General features: G+C 33.3%; 1 protein-coding gene across 1 annotated transcript in view; it reads right to left on the bottom strand.

Moving 5' to 3' along the window:
* LOC124531521 overlaps positions 1-25,632 on the bottom strand; it is a 35,849-nt gene extending 10,217 nt beyond the window's left edge. The window contains exons 1-3 of the mRNA XM_047106072.1: positions 25,362-25,632; positions 10,403-10,672; positions 9,848-9,999 (exon numbers count right to left, since the gene is read on the bottom strand). Coding sequence (XP_046962028.1) covers positions 9,848-9,999; positions 10,403-10,672; positions 25,362-25,601 — 662 coding nt within the window. The 5' untranslated portion in view covers positions 25,602-25,632. The remainder of the gene's footprint in view (positions 1-9,847; positions 10,000-10,402; positions 10,673-25,361) is intronic.
* Positions 25,633-26,179: the final 547 nt, after the last annotated feature.

The following is a 26,179-nucleotide window of genomic DNA, read 5'->3' on the forward strand; positions in this document are numbered from 1 at the left end:
ATCAAGTCAATAGTTTACCTTTATGGTAATAATAGACACTAAAACCTTTTCTATAACGCGCTTTACCTTATAATTTTATTTGGTTTTACACTTTTTTAAGAGAGCTTTCACAAAAAAATAATCTCCTACAATAGATCCGGCCCTTTATTAAAATTACGCAATGTGTATGTGTGAAATTTAGTAAAATTTAGTAAACATTGAGGAAACACTCAAACACATAAATAAATGAGGTGCACGACGCACTTGTAAAGTATCTCGTATTACATGAATAATTTCAAGTCAGTACGTATAGTGTCTGCTCTTGGCTTCGTCACGATCCGTTGCCTTCTTTTAATTAAAACTTGAGAGCTCAGTCGCTTTGATTTACGTACGTTATTCGCAGATGAAAGCTCGAAAAAAATGGAAGAAAGCTAGCTGCAGCTGCGTTTTCAACTTTAGATTTAGCAGACTAGTTTATTAACCGCAATGTTCGTGTTTCTATAATTTTAAATTCAAAAATCTATTTAACATAGAAGCAATACACGGAAAGAATCTCAGAGCAGAGAAGAACTGGCCAAGGAATCGTTCGTGATATTTTTTCTTTTTATTGTTTTGTTTTTTCTACATATATTCGATTTAAAATAGTACAGCCTGTAAATTTTCCTCTGATGGGCTAAGGCCTCAGAGGCCTTAGAGATAAAATTTCGATGAAATTGGACACATGCAGGTTTCTTCATGATGTTTTCCTTCACCGCCGAGTATGAGATGAATTATAAACATAAATTAAGCACATACATATATAATGGTGCTTGCCTGGGTTTGAACACGAAATCATCGGCTATGATGCACGCGTTTTAAATACTGGGCCATCTCAGCTCATGATTTAAAAAAAAAATTTCGTTTTCGGGATATATACGGGAAAGTCTATATAAATTACTTTTTTAAATGTTGCACAAAATGTTTTATCACAGGCAAACAAAATATTTGCAACAAATAGTATCTATATTTATAATAGTTTGGTTGATTGACTTTTTGTCAACGCACCCCAAAAATTATTTTCTTTAGAAAATTGAAATTTGGAACATGGGTTTATTGTATGACATCAGCATAGAAACAAAGGAATTTTGGTAATTTGAACTTACAAGTCCAAAGTATAATTGGGCAGTTTAAATATATTCAACTGAATTTTATAAGTACCTCGTTATAAAATCCCGACATTGGTTATTAATGAATTTCGAATGTTTACCGAAAGTTCAAACTGTTTACAAATAACAGATCAACAATCACGAATCAGACATCACAAACATTGGATGCAAATTGCCAAACATCGTAGCCAACTCTATCTACATAGTACTGCGAGTCTATAGTCGATTGTAGCGCCGACGGCGCTTGACGAATGACTCGGTTAAATGGGTTATGCAAATGTGCACCGAGTTTACAAGTTTCATGAAAGCTTTAAGTCTAGATTGCGCAACACAAGTTGGGACTATCAAGATACATTTGAATATTAATTTCTAAGAAAATCAAGGTAATTACTGAGCGTTTTATGTTTTATGGAGGAAATGAAATATGATTTAAGATAAGATACTGTAGTTGTAGGTACACTAGATTAAACAAGCGGTGATGGAATCGAGCTGACTTAGAGGATAACTAAATTAATAATAAATAAACTGAAGATTAGTTATACAAGGCCTGTCAAGACCGTTCTTATTATATGCTAAACTAATTGCCGCCCGCGTCTTCGCTCCCGTTTTAAGGTGTTGTTTGTCATGTGTCAGGCAAAAACAAGTAGCCTACGTTCTTTCTTGGAGTTCAAGTTTGCTGATTGCCAAATTTCATCAAAATCGGTTCAGTGGTTTGGTCGTGAAAGAGCGACGGACAGCCAGCAGAGTCACACATTTATAATATGAATTGTAGATTTTTACTTATAAACATTTGAGACGCGCTGTCTTAGATGGGAAAAACATGGATCTTTATAGGAGATTGTAAATAATTTAGCTCGAGCTCGGCGCAGAAGAAAACATCTACAGGGAACTTGTATGCATCGGGAAAATACTGCCACATATACATATGTATAACCAACACGTATTGGAGCTTTAGGGTGGGATAATCTCCTTCTATTTCGAGCATCATAGATCCAGCTCTAGTTTCCAGCAGTAGGTAATTTATAAGCTATTGTTCTCTTTTTCATACTTTGATAGACAACGTGTTCATGAGAAGAACTCAAAGGCTCTTTGTGTTTGATGCAACGACAATTGTATTACATTCTTTGTAGCCCTGCTTGAAATTTCTTGGAAATTCACTTGCGTTTACTTCCGTGCTGCTTCTTTTACCAGCAACATTCGTTTTCAGCAAATATATCTTGTAAGAAAATACAATGTGCCCACATATTTAAAATAACAATAAATATCATAAAAAGAGCCTCAAAGATAAGTTCGTCGTTTATCGTAATGATACTCGAAGCAAAATGTTAACTTTAACGCAATTTCCACGTGCCAAATCGAAATATTTTTCGTTATTTAGTATATAATGGATTATTATTGGAAGACGTTAATTTACGACATATATCATTTTTATATTAACTTAAGAGTTCTGAAGAATAATAAATAAAACGTGAACTCTGTTCTTTACAAATATGTAAAGTATTTAGTGTGATACTTAATGTGTTTTTTGTATTTTTTTTTATATAGAAATGGATATTGTATTAATATTACAAATAAATGTGCTTTTGTTTTTTTGTATTTCTTTTTTCGTAATTAACTAAATGTAATAAATCTGTATCTGTTTTTCATGGAATGTTTTCGTCTTGCTTCTAATTAATAGATTCTCTGTTAATTTAGTACAAATCGATTCAATAATTAATTAATAAATAGGACATCTTATAAAAAAAGCTTATCTCGCCTAAACAAATAACAAGTATAAAAAAGGAGGTGGTATACATTTTTACCTTTTTTTGTGGTATATAAACATACTGTTCTGTTTTGACAACTTCAGATCACAAACCGTTTTTCTAATAAATCGTTCTTGTATTCAGTGAACTATGTATGCAACAAGTTTTTAGGAAAATTTTAAATACTAAAAAGCAGTCTTAGTATTGCTACAGTTGTTTATTCGAACTGCTTTCCTAAAAAGGCTTTGCGGAATATTACGACCAATAAAAAAACTTATGAATTCAAGGGTAGACTAAAAAACTGGGAAGTCGAGTTAAAAATCAAAATCAAAGTATACTTTATTCAAGTGGGCTTTTACAAGCACTTTTGTATCGTCATTTAACAATTAAGTGAAGCTACCACCGGTTCGGAAAGTAGATTCAACCGAGAAGAACCGGCAAGAAACTCAGTAGTTACTCTTTTTCAACATTTAAAAAAATACAGTCATGTTAGTTAATTTTTAAGTTAATACAAATATTAAATTAATATATCCTGCCTGGAAGTCAACAGGTATTAATTCCACGCTTTTTTATCATCTAAAAATATCATAATTTCGAAGCGAACATTTCAAATGACATAGTTCAAGTTTTTTGGATACAAAATAATAATAGGCTAAAAAAAATACTCTTAGGCTGATTAATGTGCATTATCGAGTCAATATATTTTTAAATACTGTTATATAATTTGGAATAGTTAATGAAAATATTTTTGACAGTTTTGTTTAATACAAGCAATAGGTATCGTTTTCGTTTCACTAATTCGCGTGACAATATATAACATAATACTTGTATTACATTCGATTAACGGATTAGCTAATTTTCAAACAGTAACCTTGATAGTATTAAAACGGCTAAGTACGTCGGTGTATTTTCTATTAAAAGAGTAATGATATCATCCATCACTGATTCACGTTATTACGATAAGGCTTATACGATAGTGAACATTAATTTGATATCCGGAGCCTGTCTGATCAATGGTCCGATAATTCAAGTTATTGAAAACCGCATTTTTCCATTAGAGGTTATGGAATTCTAAAAGGGGACTTTTTGCTCTCCTTCCGCTTTCGTTAAAATGTTTCTAGATTTGAATAAAATGTCTAAAATTAACTCGAAATATTTCGTTAAAATCTATAATACAGTTTTATTTTATTCATCTAAAACCATTTATAAACAGTTCTCAGAAACTGCAAGAACTTTAAATTGAAAGTTAGAGTATCCCATAAGTTTTTTTTAACAAATAAAGTAGGTGACACAGTTTTACTAAAGCTTTAACAGATATAGTGGTACAGTCAGTACAGTCGTTTGGCGCTCAAACCTTTTTCAGTTATCTGGAAAGTTTTCCGGGAGCTTTGAAAATGGAGCCGTAATGGCTCAGTGATTAGATGACGTGAATGTTAACGAGGAAAATTTTCAGGCTTTTCATATGCAACAATCATCATCATATATTAGCCGAATACAAAAGTAATATACAACAACAACAACAACAGCCTGTAAATTCCCACTGCTGGGCTAAAGGCCTCCTCTCTCTTTGAGGAGAGGGTTTGGAACATATTCCACCACGATGTTCCAATGCGAGTTGGTGGAATACACATGTGGCAGAATTTCTATGAAATTTGTCACATCCATGTTTCCTCACGATGTCTTCCTTCACCGCTGAGCACGAGATGAATTATAAAGACAAATTAAGCACATGAATCAGTGGTGCTTGCCTGGGTTTGAACCCGCAATCATCGGTTAAGATGCACACGTTCTAACCACTGGGCCATCTCGACTAATGTAATATACATGTATATGTATGTACATATACTGTTTACATGTCTATGTAATATACATGTAAACATTATTCATGAATCCGTTCAATGGTGAAAAGCGTATGAACCAATCCTTTCGATAGTTTTTGAGTTTATCGAGTTCAAAAAGTTGTACAGAAAGCCCTTGTTGGATATTTTATTTTAAAATTCTGGCAAAAAATTGTTTTACAATTCAACTCGTGTCCGGTGGTGACAGAAAATGGTAAGCATAGTTACATGTTTTTGTACAATATGTCATTTTCGATGCATTTTACAAAATGTACATTTAGATAGTTATGTCACATATTAACGATTCATAATAACTTTCAAGAAAACATAGATATTTATATATTAAACCGGCACCGCTTTATTATATTTTTGTTGACTTTTCAAAATAATCTAATATACCATCTCAGACAACAAAAAGCAATAAACTATATCAGTAACATAGAACGTTATAAAAAATATGTTAAGCAGTGCGTAAAAAAACCTTCGTAAGGTCAAAGGAAATGGGAGTTATTATCCGGTTACGGCGCCGAAAGGAGCATGAATACATAAATGATTTCAGCACAACAATATTGATACAGACTATAAATCAAATTGAATATTCCTCGACAAATTGCTTAATATAAAGTGACCTATCATCAAATACTCGTGTATCGAGATAGGGTACCGAATGGTGAGCGAAAAAATAAGCCTAATAGAAAATATCATATATTTTGCCAAGATTTTTTGGTACGAAAAATATCACCATATTCTTAATGGAACCCTAATGGGTTATGTCACTTTTTTGTGTATCTACAAAATGTTCCGAGTCGAGTGTTCGTTAGGATTGAGTGTTGAAGCGTTTTTTCATACATTAGCCAAAACCTTTACCTTTTTTTGAAGAGGAAATTATACGGAGAAATGTTTGTTTTGAAAATTTCGGTCGCAAATGCTTTTACTCCGACTGAAATCTTAACCTAGAATCCCCCAGCTTGTGTTTGCTTGGCAATTCCGATTAGACGCGTAGTTCAGTCTAACGTTGAAGATTTCAAGAAAGTAGATGGGAATTATATTAAAGACATAATAAAGGAGGTCGTTTAATGTATTTTTGTACGTAACAAATAAATTATAATTAAGAATAAACCAACAAACACGTTTCCATCTGTGCTAAACGAAACTTTTTGAAACGAAATCTATATATTCTGAAGTGCCAAATGTGGTTTTGCCGTGAATTTTGTACACGTTACAGCTTCCATAATCAATACATATAATAAAATTGGGGTGTCTGTTTGTAATATTAAAATAGCCTTTTATTACTCAATGTATATATATGTTTAGACGGTACATATACCAAAATAACATTTTTTACCATTTTTGTCTGTTTGTTTGTTCCGCTAATCTGTAGGAGGGTGGACCGATTTTGACGGGACTTTCACTGGCAGATAACTGATATAATCAGGACTAACTTAGGCTACAATAATATTTGTTTTGCTAAATTTAACGTCTCGTATAAGGTCGCGGGCACAGCTAAAAAGAGCATATTTACGCTTTATTTATTATAGTTAAGTTGAGAGGAGCCGTGTCGCCCTTTTACTTACATCACAATGCCATTTATCGATAAAATAAAGTATGTATATTTTGGTTAAAATAACATTCTTGAACAAAACAAAACAAAGACTTATTGATAAGAAAAATCTGAGAAGAAATGCTAGTATCGCACTTGCAAGGAAAATAATAGTCGCTTGTTTTTCTCTTAAATATAATTTCTCGGTTTGAAATTGTTTTTTCAATTTGTTAGTACTTATAATAAAAAAGAGCTCTAGTGGTTCTTTATGTGTAGTTTGATGTTAGATTTACTTGAATAATTGAATTATTTATTGCTAGTTTTAAGAAAAAATAAAATTTATCAAAGACCTAATTGGTGGATTTCGCAGTAAAGCTGTTAACTTAACGCCTTTCGAAAGGTCTCTTTGTGAAAAATAAAACAAGTTTAATCGTGTTAATGCCGTTATTAGCTAACTGTCCGGAGTCTCCTGGGTAGCATAAGGATGTACATAAAAAGTTTATGTAATAACACATTTAAGTCTATTGATTTACGAGGCAAATGCCAATCGAGGGTTCATTCGGCATGAATTTTTTGACATCTTCAACATTCTTCATCAAAATATTACAGCTACATTACACACATATACATTCTTGCCACCATTCCACAGTCCAGTGTGCGTATTATAGAGAAGCGTATATTAATTCGAAGATTATGGTGTGAAGTGCAGAGATATAAATATTATAGAGTGAGTAATATAGAGGGGTAATCTATCTAGATTGCTACTAAGGATATATCGACACCCAAATCAATAAAATTTTATTTGCCCAACCCGAGTACCGGACCAAGGACCACAGTATAATAAGCCTATGTTATTCCTTACAAGCTTGTCACTAAAACAATGAGGCGATATAATATACTTAATAATATATTTATAAATAATACACTACTCTCAGTGTACTTAGCTGTGTGTATGCGTGGCGTTAAATGTTAATTATCCGTGCTTGTTTCGTAAACATTTTAACTTCAGAAACCAGGTTTGATGTCTACTGCTCCGCTAGATATTATTCTGCATATTATTCGTAGTGTAAAGTTATACAGCCTGTAATCATCCTCAGATTAATTTTTTTGGACAATTATTTATTACTTGGAGCTACTATGGAGCTCAGATTGCCCAGTGGTAAGAACTCGTCCATCTTAACCAATGACTTCAAGTTCAAACCCAGGTACGCACCACTATATATAGGTGCTTAATTGTGTTTGTAATTCATCTCGTGCTCGGCGGTGAAGGATATCGTGGGGAAATCTGCATGTGTCTAATTTCATGGCAATTTTGCCATTTGTGCATTCCCCCAACCCGTATTGAAACAGCGTGGTGGAATATGTTCCTCTCTTTAGTGTGAGAGGAGGCCTTAGCCCAGCAGTGGGAAATTAACAGGCTGTTACTTTACTCTACTTACGAATCCACTCTTTGTTTAACGTATTAAACAATACAAAGATATATACAAAGATAATAATATCGTATTTGTTGATTTACATACAAATTTTATAAATTAAAATATTTATAGTTGACTACTTATTCCGTTCCAAAAGAAAAGAGTACCTACAATCTCTTTAATTATGTAACACTTCGATTTTAATATTCATTGAATACGCAGTAATATTTTATTTGGTCAATAAACGGGCTCTTAAACGTCTCCCTGTTTCAATTAAGATAACACACTTATCTTTAACTATAGACCCCCCCCCAAGCTTATAATATAAATGAAGATCAAAAACTAATTAAACATAAGCGAATTAATACTAAAATAAAAAAATAAAAAATTAACAAACATAAAGTAACTTCATGACTTCACACGGAGCGCATAGTTCCGAGTTCCGACAACTATCTCGCTCAAAGTGAAGTAAATACCTTCGTTATACATTCCGTTTCAGTTAATGTAAATTGGCATCGAAGGAATGGGAACACTGTATGAGAAAGTAGGGGGAAATATATCAAGCGACTCTTACGTGTACAAAGTATCTCGTCCAGTCAGCTGCAAGGCTTTAGTGTAAATATTCAGTTCTATTTATAGTTTAACGAGCATAACTTTGCGGAAGCCTCGTTGAATTCGATTCACTGTGATAATATGCTTGAGAGCGTAACTGCGGATGGCTACGTATCGCTCGAATCTAATTTAGTCATGACACAGTTATCTTAATATTGTAAATGCGAGTATGTTTGTGTGCTGTTACTTTTATGTTTGATTATGTTTTGTTTATTAAATCATTGAATTAAATACTCGGTATACTTAAGATTGTAAATCTTATGGATATCAAAAGGGATTTTTTAGACGTTGAACAGATGAAAGCGATCAATTGGTTAATTATTTTTCATAATCAGGTTTGGTGTTATAATTATCGGTGTGTTATTGTTTATTTTATTATGTCAGTTGCCTTAATTCGATTTATATCAGTTTTGTTTAAATCAATTATATTCTTATCCTTGCAAACATACATTGGTTTTACCACGGATGCGCTCTAACCGGGAGATCTGAAACTGAGGGGAGGCGGTGGGATCTTGTTATTGAATTCGAAAGGACGTTAGAACTTATTGCCAAATGCGGCTTTTATAAAATCATCGAGTTCAATGCCAAGAAAACGCAGGTATGCGCCTCTACACCTACAGGTCACCGTTTTCCCTTGTTGTATCCCTCTGTGATACTACGCTATTTCGCTGTGACCTAAATCCAAGGGTTTATATCAAAACTGTTATCAATACAGCCTCACAGAAACTCTTAGTTCTGAACAAGGTGCGGGATATTTTCACGCCACAATAACTGCTCCTGTTGTATAAAACGCAGGTTCAGTCTTGAGTTGAGTATTGCTAGTTCCTTTTTGGTGGCTCCTCTATTAATGGAGGCGTTGAAACGGTTGCAACGACGAACGGTCCGCATTATTGGCGACGTTAAAATCACAAGCACCCTTGAAGCTTTACGTTTGCGTTGAAAATGAGCAGCCCCGAGCTTTTTGTTGACTGTAAAACAGTCAGACTGAGAATTTTTTCTCTGTAATAAAGGTTTAGTATATTACTTTTACGAGTCTCCCGCGCTGGCTCGTGATGTCACCGCTTAACTGTGATATCAATTCCATCGGTCATGAAGAAATTTGGAAACTCTTTTCTTTGATGAAACGCCAAAAAAATTGAATTCTCTGCAACCATATGTGTGTCTCTCCTCTTATAATCTAGGTTCTTTTAAACGAGGCGTGAAGACGCATCTTGCGTGCCGGCATGGCGAGGGCGGCTAGTGCAGTTCATTCTTCCTGACTGTATTTGTCGTTTTCACGTTTTGACTCCACTACTACTTGAAATCATGTGGCGTGGAGTCATGTATCCAGTTATTTAAAAAAAAAAACATTCAGTCAAAGGTAATGATGGTAATCGTGTAATACTGATATTTTGTTACTGAAATAAATTTGTGCATAGAAAATTGACAAAAAAGTAATATTACATATGTGGTAAGTAAAATCAAAATTGGTAGGTTATATACATAATAATAGGAATAGGTTTTTTATTTATTTATTTTTATTTATTATTATTAGTATATAAATGTTTGTATTTATGTATATCTATATACTTACAGTCTCTTTTTCTCCGCCCACTCATCAGCATGTTCCTGCGCCACCTTCTCAAGATGCTCCCTCGCGCGCTCCGCTTTTGTGAAGATTTGTAATCGTCGTGCGACGTCCACATTTACACGTTTGAGGGTTAAGTCGTCACGAGCTCGCTCATCCTTGCAAAATATATTTCATGTTATGTATTTTAAATATGTGGAGGTTTTTATTAAAGACAAGAACGCGTGTCCTTTTACAAGCGGTGCTGAAACGACGCAGCCCCGTTTAAAGTAACGAGCGATAAGATATCTGCAATAAACGCAAGACTACAATTTTAAATTAGCCTCATAATCTATAAAAGTTAAAAATTTCATTTGTCAAATAATATAAACGCCAAATCTTGAGACGAATCATCTCATTTTTAAAATATAGTCCATCCTTACATGTGGAACTTTTTCATATACGAGGAAGTAAAACTATTTCAGGCTTTCTCTCATTTGCCTAGTGATGTAATGTGCAATAAGGAATTTTATTTAAAGCGCTAATAACTTAACAAGACAACTAGTTTATTTTAATTCTTACCATCTCTTTCATCACCATATGGATTCGATCCATAAACTGGTTGTACAGATACTTTCTGTACTGATTAAATTCCTTCAAAGTGCAGACCGCTCTGCCGTCTTTAGTGCAAAAGCCAAGTAGTTTCATTCTGTTTCTTGCTGGTTTTTGAGCGAAATGGTGAGCCAAGTGAGGGTCGTGTTCGGGAACGTAATCGTACGACACATTGTTGCAATAGGGATCCGACAAGTCGAATGTAGGGCACGGCCCGCTGCCCAATCCGAGACGCCGAACCTGGGTGATAGAGGCATATTAACATGTCGTACAACCCGCACAGTCGTATATAAGCTTACTTCAGCAATAATGCAGTAAAACTTTTCACATTTTACACGCATACTTTATTGTTCACGTATACATTATTATTTTCTTTTTTTTTTGTCTGATGTATTGCTGTTGGCCTTACTGGCCTTTACAGCGTCACTGGACGTTCGGGAGAGAACTAATGTCCCCAGGCTTGCGGTTGAGCGCGGGGCTCGATAATACACGGTGAGATATCCACGCAGGCCCGCATAGGCCCCGGGGTAACTGGTCGGGGCGATGGCCCCCTACAGTGGTGGCAACGCCGACTGCAACTACAGCCGGGTCACTGGGTGGATTGCAATCCATGGTGTTCTATCCGGGTGGGGTTCACGCCACAGGGCGATCAAGCCTTGGCAATCGGCAACCTGTGGCGGATCCCACTGTGGTATGTCCATGTGATGGCTTCTCCAGTCGCGCAGCGAGGTCGAGTTCGTCGGTGGATCCCGGCGAACGCCCGTCAGCCGGCGACGACGAAGCGGTCATGGTCGAGTGAGGTCGAACATTTCTCGAACATTAGTATTAACAACAAGACCAAACGTTAGCGCGATTTAATTTCGGTACAGTGACATCTATTATACAAATAATAAAACATATTATAAATGACTTTAAACGAAATACTTTTTGCACAGCTCTGATCTGACGTTGTATTTAAAAACTTACTCCTAATGATATAGATCAAACTGTAGCGATTATACACATATGTTAATGTTAGATCGTAATAAATTTTTATAAATAAAAAAAAACCGCCTTCAAAAATGAACTAAAAAGAAAAAAATAATCAGTTACATCCATATCCAATTTACGATTTTTTAATCACCTCTCAAAGTCGGTGCCAACATTGCTATATATGCATATAGGTACATAATACATGCATACAAAAACTAAATCTATTTATTGTATAGATGACACCATTAGACAAACCTTACTATCGATACAAATTAAATGATTTCAATATAGGAATTTATTTACTTTGTTGGCACCGCCTTCAAAAGGTGATTAAAAAATCGTAAATTGGATATGGATGTAACTGATTATTTTTTTCTTTTTAGTTCATTTTTGAAGGCGGTTTTTTTTTATTTATAAAAATTTATTTACTGCTTTTCAGTGTTGTTTTGTTATTTATAATTACAATTGGTAGTGTTTGTCATTCACTTTAATGCCGTTAATCATTGAGGAGTTCTCCTGAAGGTCCACCATCAGCTAGACTTCATCATAGGCATGTTTACTAACATCAATTGCTTGACGACTATCTTAAAGAAATAGAACTAAGCCCGTAAAATAGTTACTTACTAATAGGTTCTGATTACTAGTTGTGGTCTTCATCATCAGTTCCACTTCATCAAATGTCACTTTTCGTGAGCATATGACCAAGGCACTTTGAATAAAACCGAAATCACTATAGGTGTGCCTATAAAATTTGAGGAGTTCCCTCGATTTCTCCAGGATCCCATCATCAGATCCTGATCTCCTGACAATGGGACCACCTGTAAAACATGCCCTATCAAACAAAAAAAGAATTGTCAAAATCGGCCCAGCCATCTTCGAGTAATTCGGTAACATACATAAAAAAAAAAAAAAAAAATAAATAAAATTTTAACAAAAAGAAAAACCGACTTCAAACAAAACAGTATTTTAAAACAAATTAAAATGCACTAAAAAGTAATAAAAATAATTGCATATTTAACATATTTTTGAGAGTCCTCCTAGGTAAAATGAAATGAAAAATATTAGACTACTTAAAAGTCGATTTACGATTATATAACGTAGTTATAGTTATTGTTATATTTGGAGCCGGTGTCAGCCACAGGCACACGCTTCAACAATCAAAAGAAAGAAGCGATACGAGCCTCTTGATTGACCCAGTATAATATCGTATAAAAGGTAATTTGTAAGAAACATTTCTTAAAGTATTCTCGTATTGTTTTTTGATAGGTATAGTATAGGGTTGGCTGACACCGACTCCAAATATAGCAATAATTATAACTACATCATATAATCGTAAATCGACTTTTAAGTAGTCTAATTTTTTTCATTTCATTTTACCTAGGAGGACTCTCAAAAATATGTTAAATATGCAATTATTTTTATTACTTTTTAGTGCATTTTAATTTGTTTTAAAATACTGTTTTGTTTGAAGTCGGTTTTTCTTTTTGTTAAAATTTTATTTATTTTTTGATTTTAAGTGAACCTTATGTAGACTAACATTTTTTTCTTAATATGGATAGACTAAGCGTGCCGTTTATATGAATCAGAAACTACTTCAGGGACAATTTCAAAAGAAACTTTTGAATAAAGCAAAAATAGACTTTCGAAAATGCGGCTTTAATACGTCATGCGGCATAAACTACAAGGTACCACCCTCGAATGAGCTGTAATCGACCTCAGTAAAAAAAACTTTGCAAAAGAGCTTATATATGTTGTACATCATATGGCATCACATCATATACACAAAATTTGATTAAAGACATTAAGTGATACTGCCCCATATCGCACCCTAACTGTAAGCCGTTTAGGAGTTCGGTCAATACTTAGTATAAAACAAAGTCGCTTTCACTGTCCCTATATCTTTAAATCTACGCAACGGATTTTGATGCGGTTTTTTTTAAAAGATAGTGTGATTCAAGGGGAAGGTTTGTGTATATAATACATGAACAATATAGTAAAGAAACACTGATAATTTTAGAAGTTTGCGATGTGATGTCGTATATAAACAAATTCTGTAGTATATTTAGTATCAGTATTGCACCCGTGCGAAGCCGGGGTGGGTAGCTAGTTGATTATAATATTCGACTATGATAATTACATAAACATAACCACATTACGGAAGGTGACTCAAATATCCAAATAACCTATAAATAAAAGATTAGACCGAGTATCGCTAACGTGCTCCTCAGAATTGTTCCGTTCCCTTCCGTTCCGTCACTTTGTCATGGATCCTGTGCTCAGAACCTTGCCAAACTTTCACCAAATTACCCTTGAAGTATATATTTTATAATAAAAAAAGAATTATCAAAATTGGTTAACGTGATTTTCAGTTATTCACCTATTTGTCGCGCATATACATAACGCAAATTTAAGACTTATGTCGTTTTCACATGGATACCATCATCGGAAAAAAAAATAAAAAAATGGGACCCCACGGGAAGCACTACCTTTCAAACAAAAAAAAAATTATCAAAATCGGTCCACCCAGTGAAAAGTTATGAGGTAACAAACATAAAAAAAAAAAAAAAAAAAAAAAAAAAAAAAAAATACAGACGAATTGATAACCTCCTCCTTTTGGAAGTCGGTTGAAAAAGGCCCCGACGAATTGAGAACCTCCTCCTTTTTTTTTGAAGTCGGTTAAAAAAATGACTTTACCATATGTTACTGTATATCTTTACTTCTATAAAATGTTCTTAAATAAGTTACAGATAACATAGACTTTCGAGTTGTTGTTAGACATCTCGTCGAGTTTCCTTCGCCGGTTCTTATCTGATCTTTGATCTTATTTTGTTTATTTTTTCTGAAAATCTGTCTTTTCTTTAAAACCATTTTGTTTTTGACTCACAAACAGTTAAAGGCATTCGAATTTAAATTAGATTCGTAGGTTTCGTGCTATCCTCAAACAATATCGGCTGTCTAGTTTTAGGTCTTAACAGTACCTATTTATTTATTATAAAATTAAAAATGAATTCAATTTAATTTTGGAATATGTTCCATAAAGACAGCAATACATTATAACCATATTTATATGAAACAAATAGCTGCACAGGGCAAGTTAAGAGGTGAAAAACTAGTTTTTTTTTATAAAGCTCCTCATTAAACGTGGAAATGACACCCTTTCACTGCTCCCGAGTTTCGTATCTAGGCCATTATGGTAAGCTTCATAAGCGACTTTACTTTTATTAAAAGAAAGAAAATTTTCTATTGTTTTTATTGCAAATATACTGATATTTTTCACAATATGGATTCATTGTATTGGTTGAAAATAAAAACTCTCTTTTTACAGCTAGGATGTTTTCTTTTTCCTTCTAAGTAATTAAAAACAAATATTATAATATTTCTATGTTTTTCCAAGCATTCCAATGCCACTCTTCCGATTGTGGTGAATCTTAACGTTAATCTTGGCAAAAAAGTGATGATTTTTTTTGTCCTTCGATAGAATACATAGTTAGTATATTATAATATACATTATTATAGATCTATAGAAACACAATAGATCGGGATTTATTCGATTGAATTTGAAATAGCAATTAATATCAAAGCTCTGTACAGTTTAATGCAGTTCACTGCATCACAATGTCGTATTAAATTAACAATGTTTGTTGTAGATGGTAAACGTATTATATGAATAGTCCGGCTCTACAAGAACGTTTTCGAACATCAATAATTGGGAAATCATTATGTATCCATTCGTTTAATTTGCTTGATATATAAAAATGATATTTATAATATATTACGTAGAGCTAAAAATTTTATATTATGATTTGAGACCAAAAAAAAAGTTGTTTAAAGAGTTTTTATTAATTCTTTTTTTTATGTTATAGGTTGACGGACGGTATTACCACCTGATGGTAAGTGGTAACCATCACCCATAGGCAATGACGCTGTAAGAAAACTATTCCTTACATCGTCAATGTGCCACCAACCTTGGGAACTAGGATGTTATGTCCCTTGTGCCTGTAGTTACACTGGCTCACTCACCCTTCAAACCGGAACACAACAATACTGAGTACGGTTATTTGGCGGTAGAATAACATTATTATTGTACCGCCAAATAACAGTAATAACTTTTTTACATTAGTATCAATATTATGACCTTTCGGTACTTTTAACGGTTAGGTTTTATAGAAGAAAGAAATATATGAATATTTAAATTTTACTGAAAAATAGTCATCTCACATGCTCATGCATCTCACATTTGCTTGCCAATTAAACCTGCACGAAATGTATGGATCTTTATACCTATAGCTCACCGTCACGCCTATTTTACTCCCTTGAGGAGTCAATTAAAAAAGTAGCTCTTGTCTTTCCCTGGGAATAAAACCTATCTCACATAAACAAGTGACTGAAATTTCAAATAAGCAGTTTGAGCATAAAGAGGTAACACACAGAACAGACTTTAGAATCTATAATATTGCATAGATTTACACTTTCACGTATGAATACTCAACTATAAACTGGTACACATATCGTCAAATGTCTCAATTTCATTCCAATCCATTTATAGACTCTTAAAAAATAATTAGTTCTTTATAAAAATTAGGTAGAGTGTAAACACAAAGCAAAGAAGAATTGAGAAAAGATCATTTAGTGGGAATTTCAACGGAAGTAGACTAAGTAACGTCAAAAGTATCGCCAAAACTGGAGCGAGCGATCGAGTGTCTCGACACAAAGCGGCCGATATTTTAACTTAATTGACTGTCATTGTGTTACAGGAAACTTTTTTTACCTTAACTATCTATGCCTAATATAATTAATGCAGGTTAGGGTGTGAGCCGACTTGTCTGTTTATAATGTAGGCATCAGAACTACCCTTAAATGTGTAGTTAAGTAGTCATTGAATCTTTTGCACACCTTGGGAATGAGATGATCGCCTCCAGGCTATGACAAATAACAAAAATATATTTGTATTATTATTAAAAATATATATTAATAAACTAAAAAAATTAGAGTTTCTTTCGCCGGTTCTTCTCAGGTCTGATGTTTTAAATTCCGAACCGGTGGTAGATTTTTTGACTATCAATAAGAAAGTGTAAACACTTCTATTTTCAATAAAGATTTTTGACTTATGACTTTGAATTTCACTTTATATATATAGTGTAAGCCGAATTTGACCTAGTGATTATGGGACGATATCTGTGCATAGAAAATCGGTTATGTTCGCCTTATGAAGAGCTTCAGCCATAGATGTACAGAAAAATAAAGTGGATTCTTGAATGCAATTATTAAATTGTTGCGATTTAACAGAGATTTCATTTTAGAGAACGAAAAAAGATTTGAGATTAGAGAGCGGCACGACGACCGTTAAGAAAAGAAAATAGGATGTTATGGTTTTCCAAATCTTAATAATTTTGAATAAACGCGAAGTTTCGCATCAGACTCACTAGTAAAGTTTTTAAGAGTGGGGGATATCTACAGACCCAGCCTGCATAAAGTCACCAATTTATACAGTATACACGTTATATATATGTCACAATAATTATAATAATATTCAACACGAGCTTCATAAATTTAATCATTCTTTTTATAAATAATAATTTGTCTTTAATTAAGCTACCGCTAAGTAGGCTTCATTTACTATTAAATATAATACTACTAGTAAAACCCACATACAGAATATTTATTAGTATATGTGAGTGAAAATGAACGGATTGAAAAATTTCTGGATCTCATATAAAATGTATGAAGAATAACTTACCTACACTGAGCTACGTCTCGGTAGATGCCATAGTTCAAATATATATATTTGTAAAGGTCTATTTGAATTTGATTTGTCTGGGTATATAAGTATATTTTAATTTTGATGTAAATTAAATTTGTTGTTGTTCCAAGTTTGATTGAAAAACTTTAGAGGGTTCAAATCGCTGTAAATTTGACAGTTGTTTACTAGAATTGATTCGTGTGAACGCGCCGTTACATTCCATGACCTTGAAAAAGGATTGCTTTGGAATAGTATAAAGCGATTAACAATTAATGACGTTGCAAATGCTTATGTCAACAAGTGACACGACTTATTAAATGATCCGTGATTTTTCACGAAAAAAAAAAAAACAATTTATTTAAATAAACACAACACAAAACAAATTCTGTACCTAAGTACCAAGAGAACAATATTATGCAAAGGTATTCTCGTAAGATACTATGCAGCTTATTTTACTACTCTGTTCAGTGTGCTCGGATACGCATATGGCAGAACATGATCTGTCACACGGTTCATCACAGCGTTTTCTTTACCGCCGAGCTCAAGGTCCGATATAAACCCTAATGTCAAATGCTAACATTTAAATTCGTTGGAACCCAAATAATCATGTTAACTTGTTCTAACGAATGAATAAACTTAAGATTATATTTGGTTATTTTCTAATTTTAGGCATTGTTTTCAATAATATCTTAAACATTTGATCCAAATATAATTACAAATTTCAATATAAAACTTTGAATAAAGTTGTTGAGTATAATTACAAAAAACGTCGGTCATCGTTACGTTCTTTCTTCTTTTATTTGTATAAAACATATATTTTTATTTTGATACGGCAGCAAACAAAAAACTCTTTGAATAATTTATGAAATATTAGCTACATTTATCGAAGTGACATTACGAGTATGAAAGTTTAAAATACTTCTTAATCTACTCAATCTTGTTTTAAAACTAGTTTTACTTCCAGGTATCATTTACATTTATAAATCAAACATGGAATCATAAACATGATTCCAATTACTTTATACTTGTAAATTCTATCAGTTTCCGTATTTAAGTGAGTTTGATGTAATACCTTTGTCAATAAATGGGCTATACAACGGTTAAAAAAAATTTCATAACGGATAAGTATTTAATGCAAACACAGCGTTCAAAACTTTATAATATAAACTAGCGGTGGCTCCGAGCGGTCACATCCGCGATAAACGTTGCTACTCCGCCCCCGCGTCTTATAGCGTAATTTTATAGTCTACAATCTCCTTCAATATACAAACTACTAGCAAAACCTGATAGAAAAGTCTTATCCGTATAATGAAAACTGTTTGTCCGCGACTTCTTTCGCGTTTGAATTTAACAAAAGACAGAGAAAGCGACTTTGTTTTATACTATGTAGTGATAATCGTAGTTCTTATATCAGCGCTTTCACACAAAATCTTCAGCTTTATATATTAGCATAGATATAGATATGTTAATTCTCCATTCTTATACGTATTTCAGTTTGAAATGTTCCATTCCTCATGCTTTACAATACTGGTATTACTTGCTTTAGTCATCGTAGAATTTAAATGTTAAATTTCGCTTAACATTTAACCCCAGCATTGGATACAAGCCAAATGTGTCTGTAATGCTTTACGTTTTGAGGCTTAACTATACTTATACGATGGGATATATACACGTTGATAATTTAATGGTATTATGATTTATGTGTGGGGTAATCCTTTGGTGTAAATAATGAAATGAACTATATAAAAGCGATAAGCTAATACGTATAATGAGCGACATCAAACTTTACCAATTAGATTGTAATAAGCGATTAATTATTCATTAATTTACATAAATGAATTATATTATGTATTTAAAATAATTGACTTGTGATGTTGTGTGTTTGGTAGTGTAATAATAATTATTTCTCAAAGACAGCACTAACCTATCATTAACGAAATTCGTTCTGGTGGATGATTTGATCAGTTATTACTTCGCTATTGTTCCAAAAAAAAAATTCAAACAATTAAAAGAAAATCATCACCTCATTCGCTTAAAATCTTTACTTTATGCAAAAACGTCTGGGTAGATGCCACTCATTATATATTCTATCGTCAAGTAGCAGTAGGTACTCACTATTGTTATCTTTCGGTTTGAAGGATTAGTGAGCCAGTGTATACAGGTACAAGGTACATAAAATCTTCCCAAGGTTGGTGGCGCCATTCCATTTGTTGTTGTTGCTGTTGGTGGTGACCACTTACCATCAGGTGGCCCATTTGCTCGTCCGCCATAATATATAATAAAAAAAAGTTCTCAATAACATCTATCAATAAAGATTTTCGTCGCTTTCATACAAAATAAATGATGCTTAATAATTTTCTCTCTGAATGTATTTTGAAAGGCATTGAAATTTGCATTTTAAACATTCAAAACGCTGTAAGTCGATGTAAGAAGATTAATGATCAGAACTTCTTTGTAACAGCTGTACAAACATGTTTTATACTTTAAAGGCTGAGGATTTTTTTGTATTTAAGTATTTGTTTGTAAATCGTATAAATACATTTACTTGCGTGAATGTATTATTGGCTTATTTGAATGTAAAATAGCATATGTTATGTTCTTACAAACTCTTGTGATACGTCATTTTACATTAAATAAATTTTCAGGTACATAGATTTTGTTAAAAAGAACGGGCAATATATAGGCAATATGTTATGCGAGACAAATGTATACAGAACTGTAAGAGCCTATAAATTTCCCACTGCTGGGCAAAGGCTTCCTCTCCCATTTAGGAGAGGGTTTACAACCTATTCCACCACGCTATTCCATTGCGGGTTGGAGGAATACACGAATGCATGTGGCAGAATTTCGATGAAATTAGACAGATGCAGGTTTCCTCGCGTAATAAAAGTAAATACGAAATACAATATTTTTGCTTGAAGAGCAGTGTGTTGTACAAAAGTTCATCTGGGGGCACGGCAGTGCCCCCACCAAGTCGAGCAAAAAAGCAGCACGGCCGTACTATCCTTTTCTCGAAGCAATTCAGGCCATTTTCGACCCACTGTAACTTCGTTGTGGATAAAACTAGAAGACTGACTTTTCAGTAACCATGCAAACATTGTAAAGCACGGTATATTTTAAATTTCATTCAATTTGAAGCAGTAGTTTAAGAATTATAACGGGTCAAAGTTTCTTAATTTTGTCACCCACTCACTGACTGACTCACCGATCATCAAAATTCTAAGGCACTTCTAGCAGACCTAGAAGCTTCAAATTTGGAATATAAGTAGTGTTTGGTGTATGAACCAAGGAAAAACTAAAATAATTAACAAAATGATAAAATTAAAAAAAAAATTACACATTCAAAGGAAGATTATTTATTATATTATTATAATAACAATATAATAAATTATTATATTAATAAGCTTTCGAAAATGTTTGTTAATTGTGTAATTACGTTCTCAACTAGTGCACACATATCATTACAAGACCAGACTAAACTATGACCATGTTTCTTTACATATCCAAAGACCGCTTTTCCTGTATTTATTTATTATTTTTTAATTTATTTTATAATATTATTAAATATTTGGATATTATATATTATTGTTATTAATAATAAAATTTATATTATTAATAATAATATACATATTAATATTTTAGTGCATTAATTACATAAAATATGGATATCGGTTCTGCAGTATTGACATCCGGTCAAGCTTACGTGGCACTTTCGAGAGTTACAAGTCTGGGCGGTTTACATCTAATTAACATCGACTTTGGAAGTGTTAAAGCGCAGGAATCCTCAATTTGTGAATACAACAGACTAAGAAGCATTTACCATCCAGATTTGTCAAAAATTTTAACATCAAGGCCTCCCAGAAAAACACATAGAGACAGGGAGTGGGCTCTTAGAAAAACTGTAGCTGAAGCTCAAGAAGTAGTACCGGAAAAGAGAAAACGGAAGGCTACAAAAATAAGAAAAGTTAATAAGTCAGAGAGAGGGCTTTAAGAAAATTCGTTGCTGGTAGATATAAGTAGGTACCGAAAAGAAAAAAGTAGAACTGTCTACAAAATACAAAAAGAAATGAGATCCCATCAAAAACAATACTTGTCAAAAAAACCAAGTCTCGCAACTCAGTTGTTCTACGGTAAAAAGTTGTGAGATCCATGTAATACCAAGTCTTATCCATGTAATACTTAAGCGACTTCCTGTCTTAATACGTCCACTCCCTAAGACCACGATCGTGGTCCATATATTGACTTGGTCATCGCACTGAATAATTTAATTAACACGTGTTTTCATGCGATGGCCGAGTCAATATATGGACCACGATCGTGGTCTTAAGGAGTGGACGTATTAAGACAGGAAGTCGTTTAAGTATTACATGGATAAGACTTGGTATAACATGGATCTCACACACACACACACACACACATATACATGGTTGCTCTATATACATACATCTCTTATCCGTGGTCGAGTAGTGTGTACACCGGGTTTTATAAGTGCGCCACTCCGAGGTCCCTCATTCGATTCCCGGCCGAGTCGATGCAGAAAAGTTCATTAGTTTTCTATGTTGTGTTAGATCTAGGTGCTTATGATACCGTCGTTAATTCTGATTTTGCATAACATAAGAGCTTTAGCTACTCAAGAGGTCACAGTTGTAATGTATGTGATGTTGTCGAGCATTTTATTATTTATTTATTTTTACCTAACTTTCTATATATTTTTGGAGAAAGTTTGTCAGTTTTAGTATATCTTATGTTCACGTCCGATGGCAAACAATATATCATTATTTCAGCAAGTAGAAGCGAGGTAATAAACAAATAAAATAATAACTGTCCATATCATCACTAAAATTTTATTGTTATATTAAGAAATCAGTAGAAAATTCAGTAATTTACGAATAAATCTATACATGTGATAAAGTTGGAGTGTCTATTTTTAATATTAAAATAACCGTTTTTTACTCAATGCATATGTATATTAACATATCTAAAAATAACTGTTTCTGTCTGTCCATTTGTTCCGGCTAATGTCTGAAACGGACTTTTGATGGGACTTTCACTGGCAGATTGGCAGGTGATTTAATGAGAAGTAACTAACGCGACAACAATAACTTTTTCGTTAAATTGAAACGCAAACAACTAGTGTTTCATATGACAAGGGTATAAACAAAATAATAAAAGAAATAGTTAAACGAAATGAATCACGTATACCATGCAAATGCGTCGAGGTCCGGTCCGCGCGATGACGGGAGAAGAAAAGCCTCATCATCGCTAGGCAACGTCCTTTTATATTGTTTACTTGTCATAGAATGTTAAGAAGAGGGTACATCTAATATTTGATTATACCTATAGACAAATATATATATATATATGTATGTATAAGGCTTGGTGGTAGGGCTTTGTGCAAACCCGTCTGGGTAAGTACCATCCACTCATCAGTTATTCTACCGCCAAATAACAGTACTCAGTATTGTTGTGTTCTGACATTACATCTTAGTTCCCAAGGTTGGTGGCACATTGATGAAGTAAGGAATAGTTAATATTTCTTACAGCGTCATTGTCCATGGGTGATGGTGACCACTTTCCATCGGGTGGCCCATATTCTCGTCCGCCAACCTATACCGTAAAAAAAAATACGTAATAAACCTACAAAAAATTATCAAGAGAAGAAAATGAAATAACTCGAATGAATAGTTATACCTAAAAAAATGCACATGCGTACACAATATTATTTTAATTAGTTACTCATCTTACTGTGGCTCAATTATCACAATACTGACTACAGATCATGAGAAGGCTGGGTTCATGACCCGGGAAAAGCCAATAAAAAGTAATAGGGTTTTTTTAACTAGAAATTTTCAATCGCAAACTTTGAAAGGTTGTTCACAGTCTAGTGCCTTCGAAATCACATAGAGCCTGCACGTGAACTCTGAACTAGAGTCAGCTTGCCGTCCCATTGGATAATGAGAGTGATCGAGGGTTGATTTGAACTAGTAATTATCCCTTTTCGTGTAAGAAGGTAATGTTAAGTAACAACAGTAAAATGTCAAGGAGAATGTACTTAAGATACGCCCACGTGAATTATAAACACAAACGAAGACCATGAAAGTCGGTAGAGCTTTTTCAGATTTTAATCTGCGATCTACGGAAAATCCACCTACTCTATCTACTGGGCCATCTTGGCTCTCGGGCTAGCGGTTGGTTTATTTTTAAATTTCTTATTGCATAAGACATCGACTTAGTCGCTATCAAATAGGTTGATAGACTATCAAAATATAAGAGGTAAGTGGTGCTTATAGATTGCACTCCAAGAAATATAATCCCTTACATCTTTAACGGACATCAACCTTGGGAACGATGCTATCTTCTGTCTGTAGTATTACTGGCTCAAACACGCTTCAAACCAAAATACACCAATACTAAGTTATCGTATTTTGGTGACGTGACTAGGTCAGGTCTAGGTCCTAGAGAGTCGAGATGGCCAAGTGGTTATAACGCGTGCATCTTAACCGAGGATTGCGGGTTCAAACCCAGGCAAGTACCGCTGATTCATGTATTTAATTTGTCTTTATAATTCATCTCGTGCTCAGCGGTGAAGGAAAACATCGTGAGGAAACCTGCATGTGACAAATTTCATAGAAATTCTTCCACATGTGTATTCCACCAACCCGCATTGGAACAGCGTGGTGGAATATGTTCCAAATCTTCTCCTCAAAAGGAGAGGAGGCCTTTAGCCCAGCAGTGGGAATTTACAGGCTGTTGTTGTGTTATTTTTTGTTGGTGACGTGACTCGATGTGATGAGTGGCTGGCATGCCAATCTTGCTCATACCTATACCACCAAGTGAAAGTAATGAAAACTTTTATCAATATAAATTACTCTTTAAGAGAAATAGCTATATCGATATCGAACTCGTTTCAGAGGTAAATAATGTTACTTTGATATTTCTCTCATTCAAATATTTAAAAGGCAATATTTATTTAACTTAATTAAAAAATAAAATGGTATTAAAAGTAAATATTGGATGTATCGGTTTTCCTCTTAGCGTGGGCGAATGAAATGAAAAATAAATTAAATTAGAAATTGATAGTGTTTTGGTCTGTATTTAGTCGACTTCTAAAAATACGAGGTTATGAATTCTCTGAAATTTTTACGCATTAAGTGTTCATTTCTTACTTGGTTGCTGATTTTGATGATAATCTTGGGATATGCACTAGTATTGAACAAGAAGTATAAATTTGATCACATTTTAAGAGTTGGTTTATTTTTGGAAAAATATATTTAAAAAAGGAATGAAAAACAATATTACAAATCATGTAAGGACATCATCGAAGACTAATTTAACTAATGTGATAAGATGTAGCAAAAAACAAAACTAAATTATCTTGAACCGAATATCTAATAATATGAATACATAATTGTTAAAATATTTAATAATTGTGCTTTTTGCATATAAACAGTATAAATAGAAACATATATCTATAGTGACATTATACTTGCTATACATATGTAGTTACATTAAACGGCGTTTGACTTTGTGCTCGTCTCAGTCGGTTCCGGTTTGGAGGGCGGGTGAATGTATATAATTACAGGCAAGAGTCAAGGTTACCAGTGTAAAATATCTTTTTATACGTGATGTCGGGGTTGATCGTCAAATGTTAGGTATTAAAATGTAGCCCAAGTACTTCTTTGGAGTTCAAACTAGCTTCATAACAAAAAATCATCAAATTCGGGTCAGTGATTTGGTCAAAAGTATGACATACAGAAAGATAGATAGAGTTACTTTACCATTTATAATTTTAGTATAGATAAAGATAGGATGTATGGCCTTATTATAAATATAAAATATATTATACAATACACAAATTATCAATGAATGTTTTTCGTGTGGTTGGTATCTACTAGTGGTATATACGCAGACAGACTTCCATCACGTCCTGCCATCAAGTAGTAGTAGTAATACCGCTCGACATTTAAACATCAGTTTTATTTTAAGGGTTTAAGGTACAACTATTTGTTTCTTAAATACAATTATCGTAAAGATAAAAAGATATCCGTATTAAAAAAAAAAGTATTGTCTTTATGAAATACATTATTGCTTATCCATATATATAATAATGTATAATAAACTGACATTATTGTAACTACGTTCACTTGCTTATTTATCTTATTGATAAAGTTTAGGATACGGTTTATCTTACTTAAATGAATAAAAGTTCCGACTTACATCTTCTCCGATTTTCCCGCGTGAAAATACGATTTTTCCTTCAGGCATTTTCGGTACGGGCAATTTACACTCGAGTCCGAGTCTATACCAGAGAGGCAATCCATTTTTCGGAACGGCTCGATGAGGCTTCGGTATAGACTCGATGACTTTTTTCAATTCCGTTGGTTTTCTAAGAGTCAGCAATGTTATGTCTATATCCACATCTTCGAGACCAACGTCGGATGTTTTTGGCGACGACATTGTCTTTAAACATTGAATACGAAATAACTACAACATAGGATGCTCGTTGGTGATACACTAAAATTTGACACAGCTGACATTTTTTTTTTTTTTTTTTATTAAATGCCAGACCGATTTCTTTATTGTACTTTTGGAATATTTTATGAAGTTAAAAAATTACGAATTACGAATAGTACGGTGTTACAAAATTAATTGAAAGTTCATAAACCTTTATAAAAATATGTTTTTGCAAAACTTATTTCACAAACGAGCTAAAAACTGAAAATGTGTCACGTGCATTTTTCGCTCTAACCAATTTAATGCGACCTCTTTTGACGAATGAAATGACATGTATTTTACGAATATCTTTATTTTATTCACATATGTATTTAAGCTCTTTTAATAAATGTAACCTTAAACAGTAAACCTTGTAAATAATAATTAATAAAAATATCATAGAATTTGAATATACAAAAAAAAAAGTTTATAAAAATTAATCATAGCTTTTGTATAACAAAAAAATATTCCTATGATACTTAGTACCTTATAGGAAACTGTGTGTTACAGTATAATTTTTAGCCTTCATAATTATATTCCAA

This window comes from Vanessa cardui, chromosome 1 (assembly GCF_905220365.1).
Source record: "Vanessa cardui chromosome 1, ilVanCard2.1, whole genome shotgun sequence".
In the NCBI taxonomy this organism is placed as follows: Eukaryota; Metazoa; Arthropoda; class Insecta; order Lepidoptera; family Nymphalidae; genus Vanessa; species Vanessa cardui.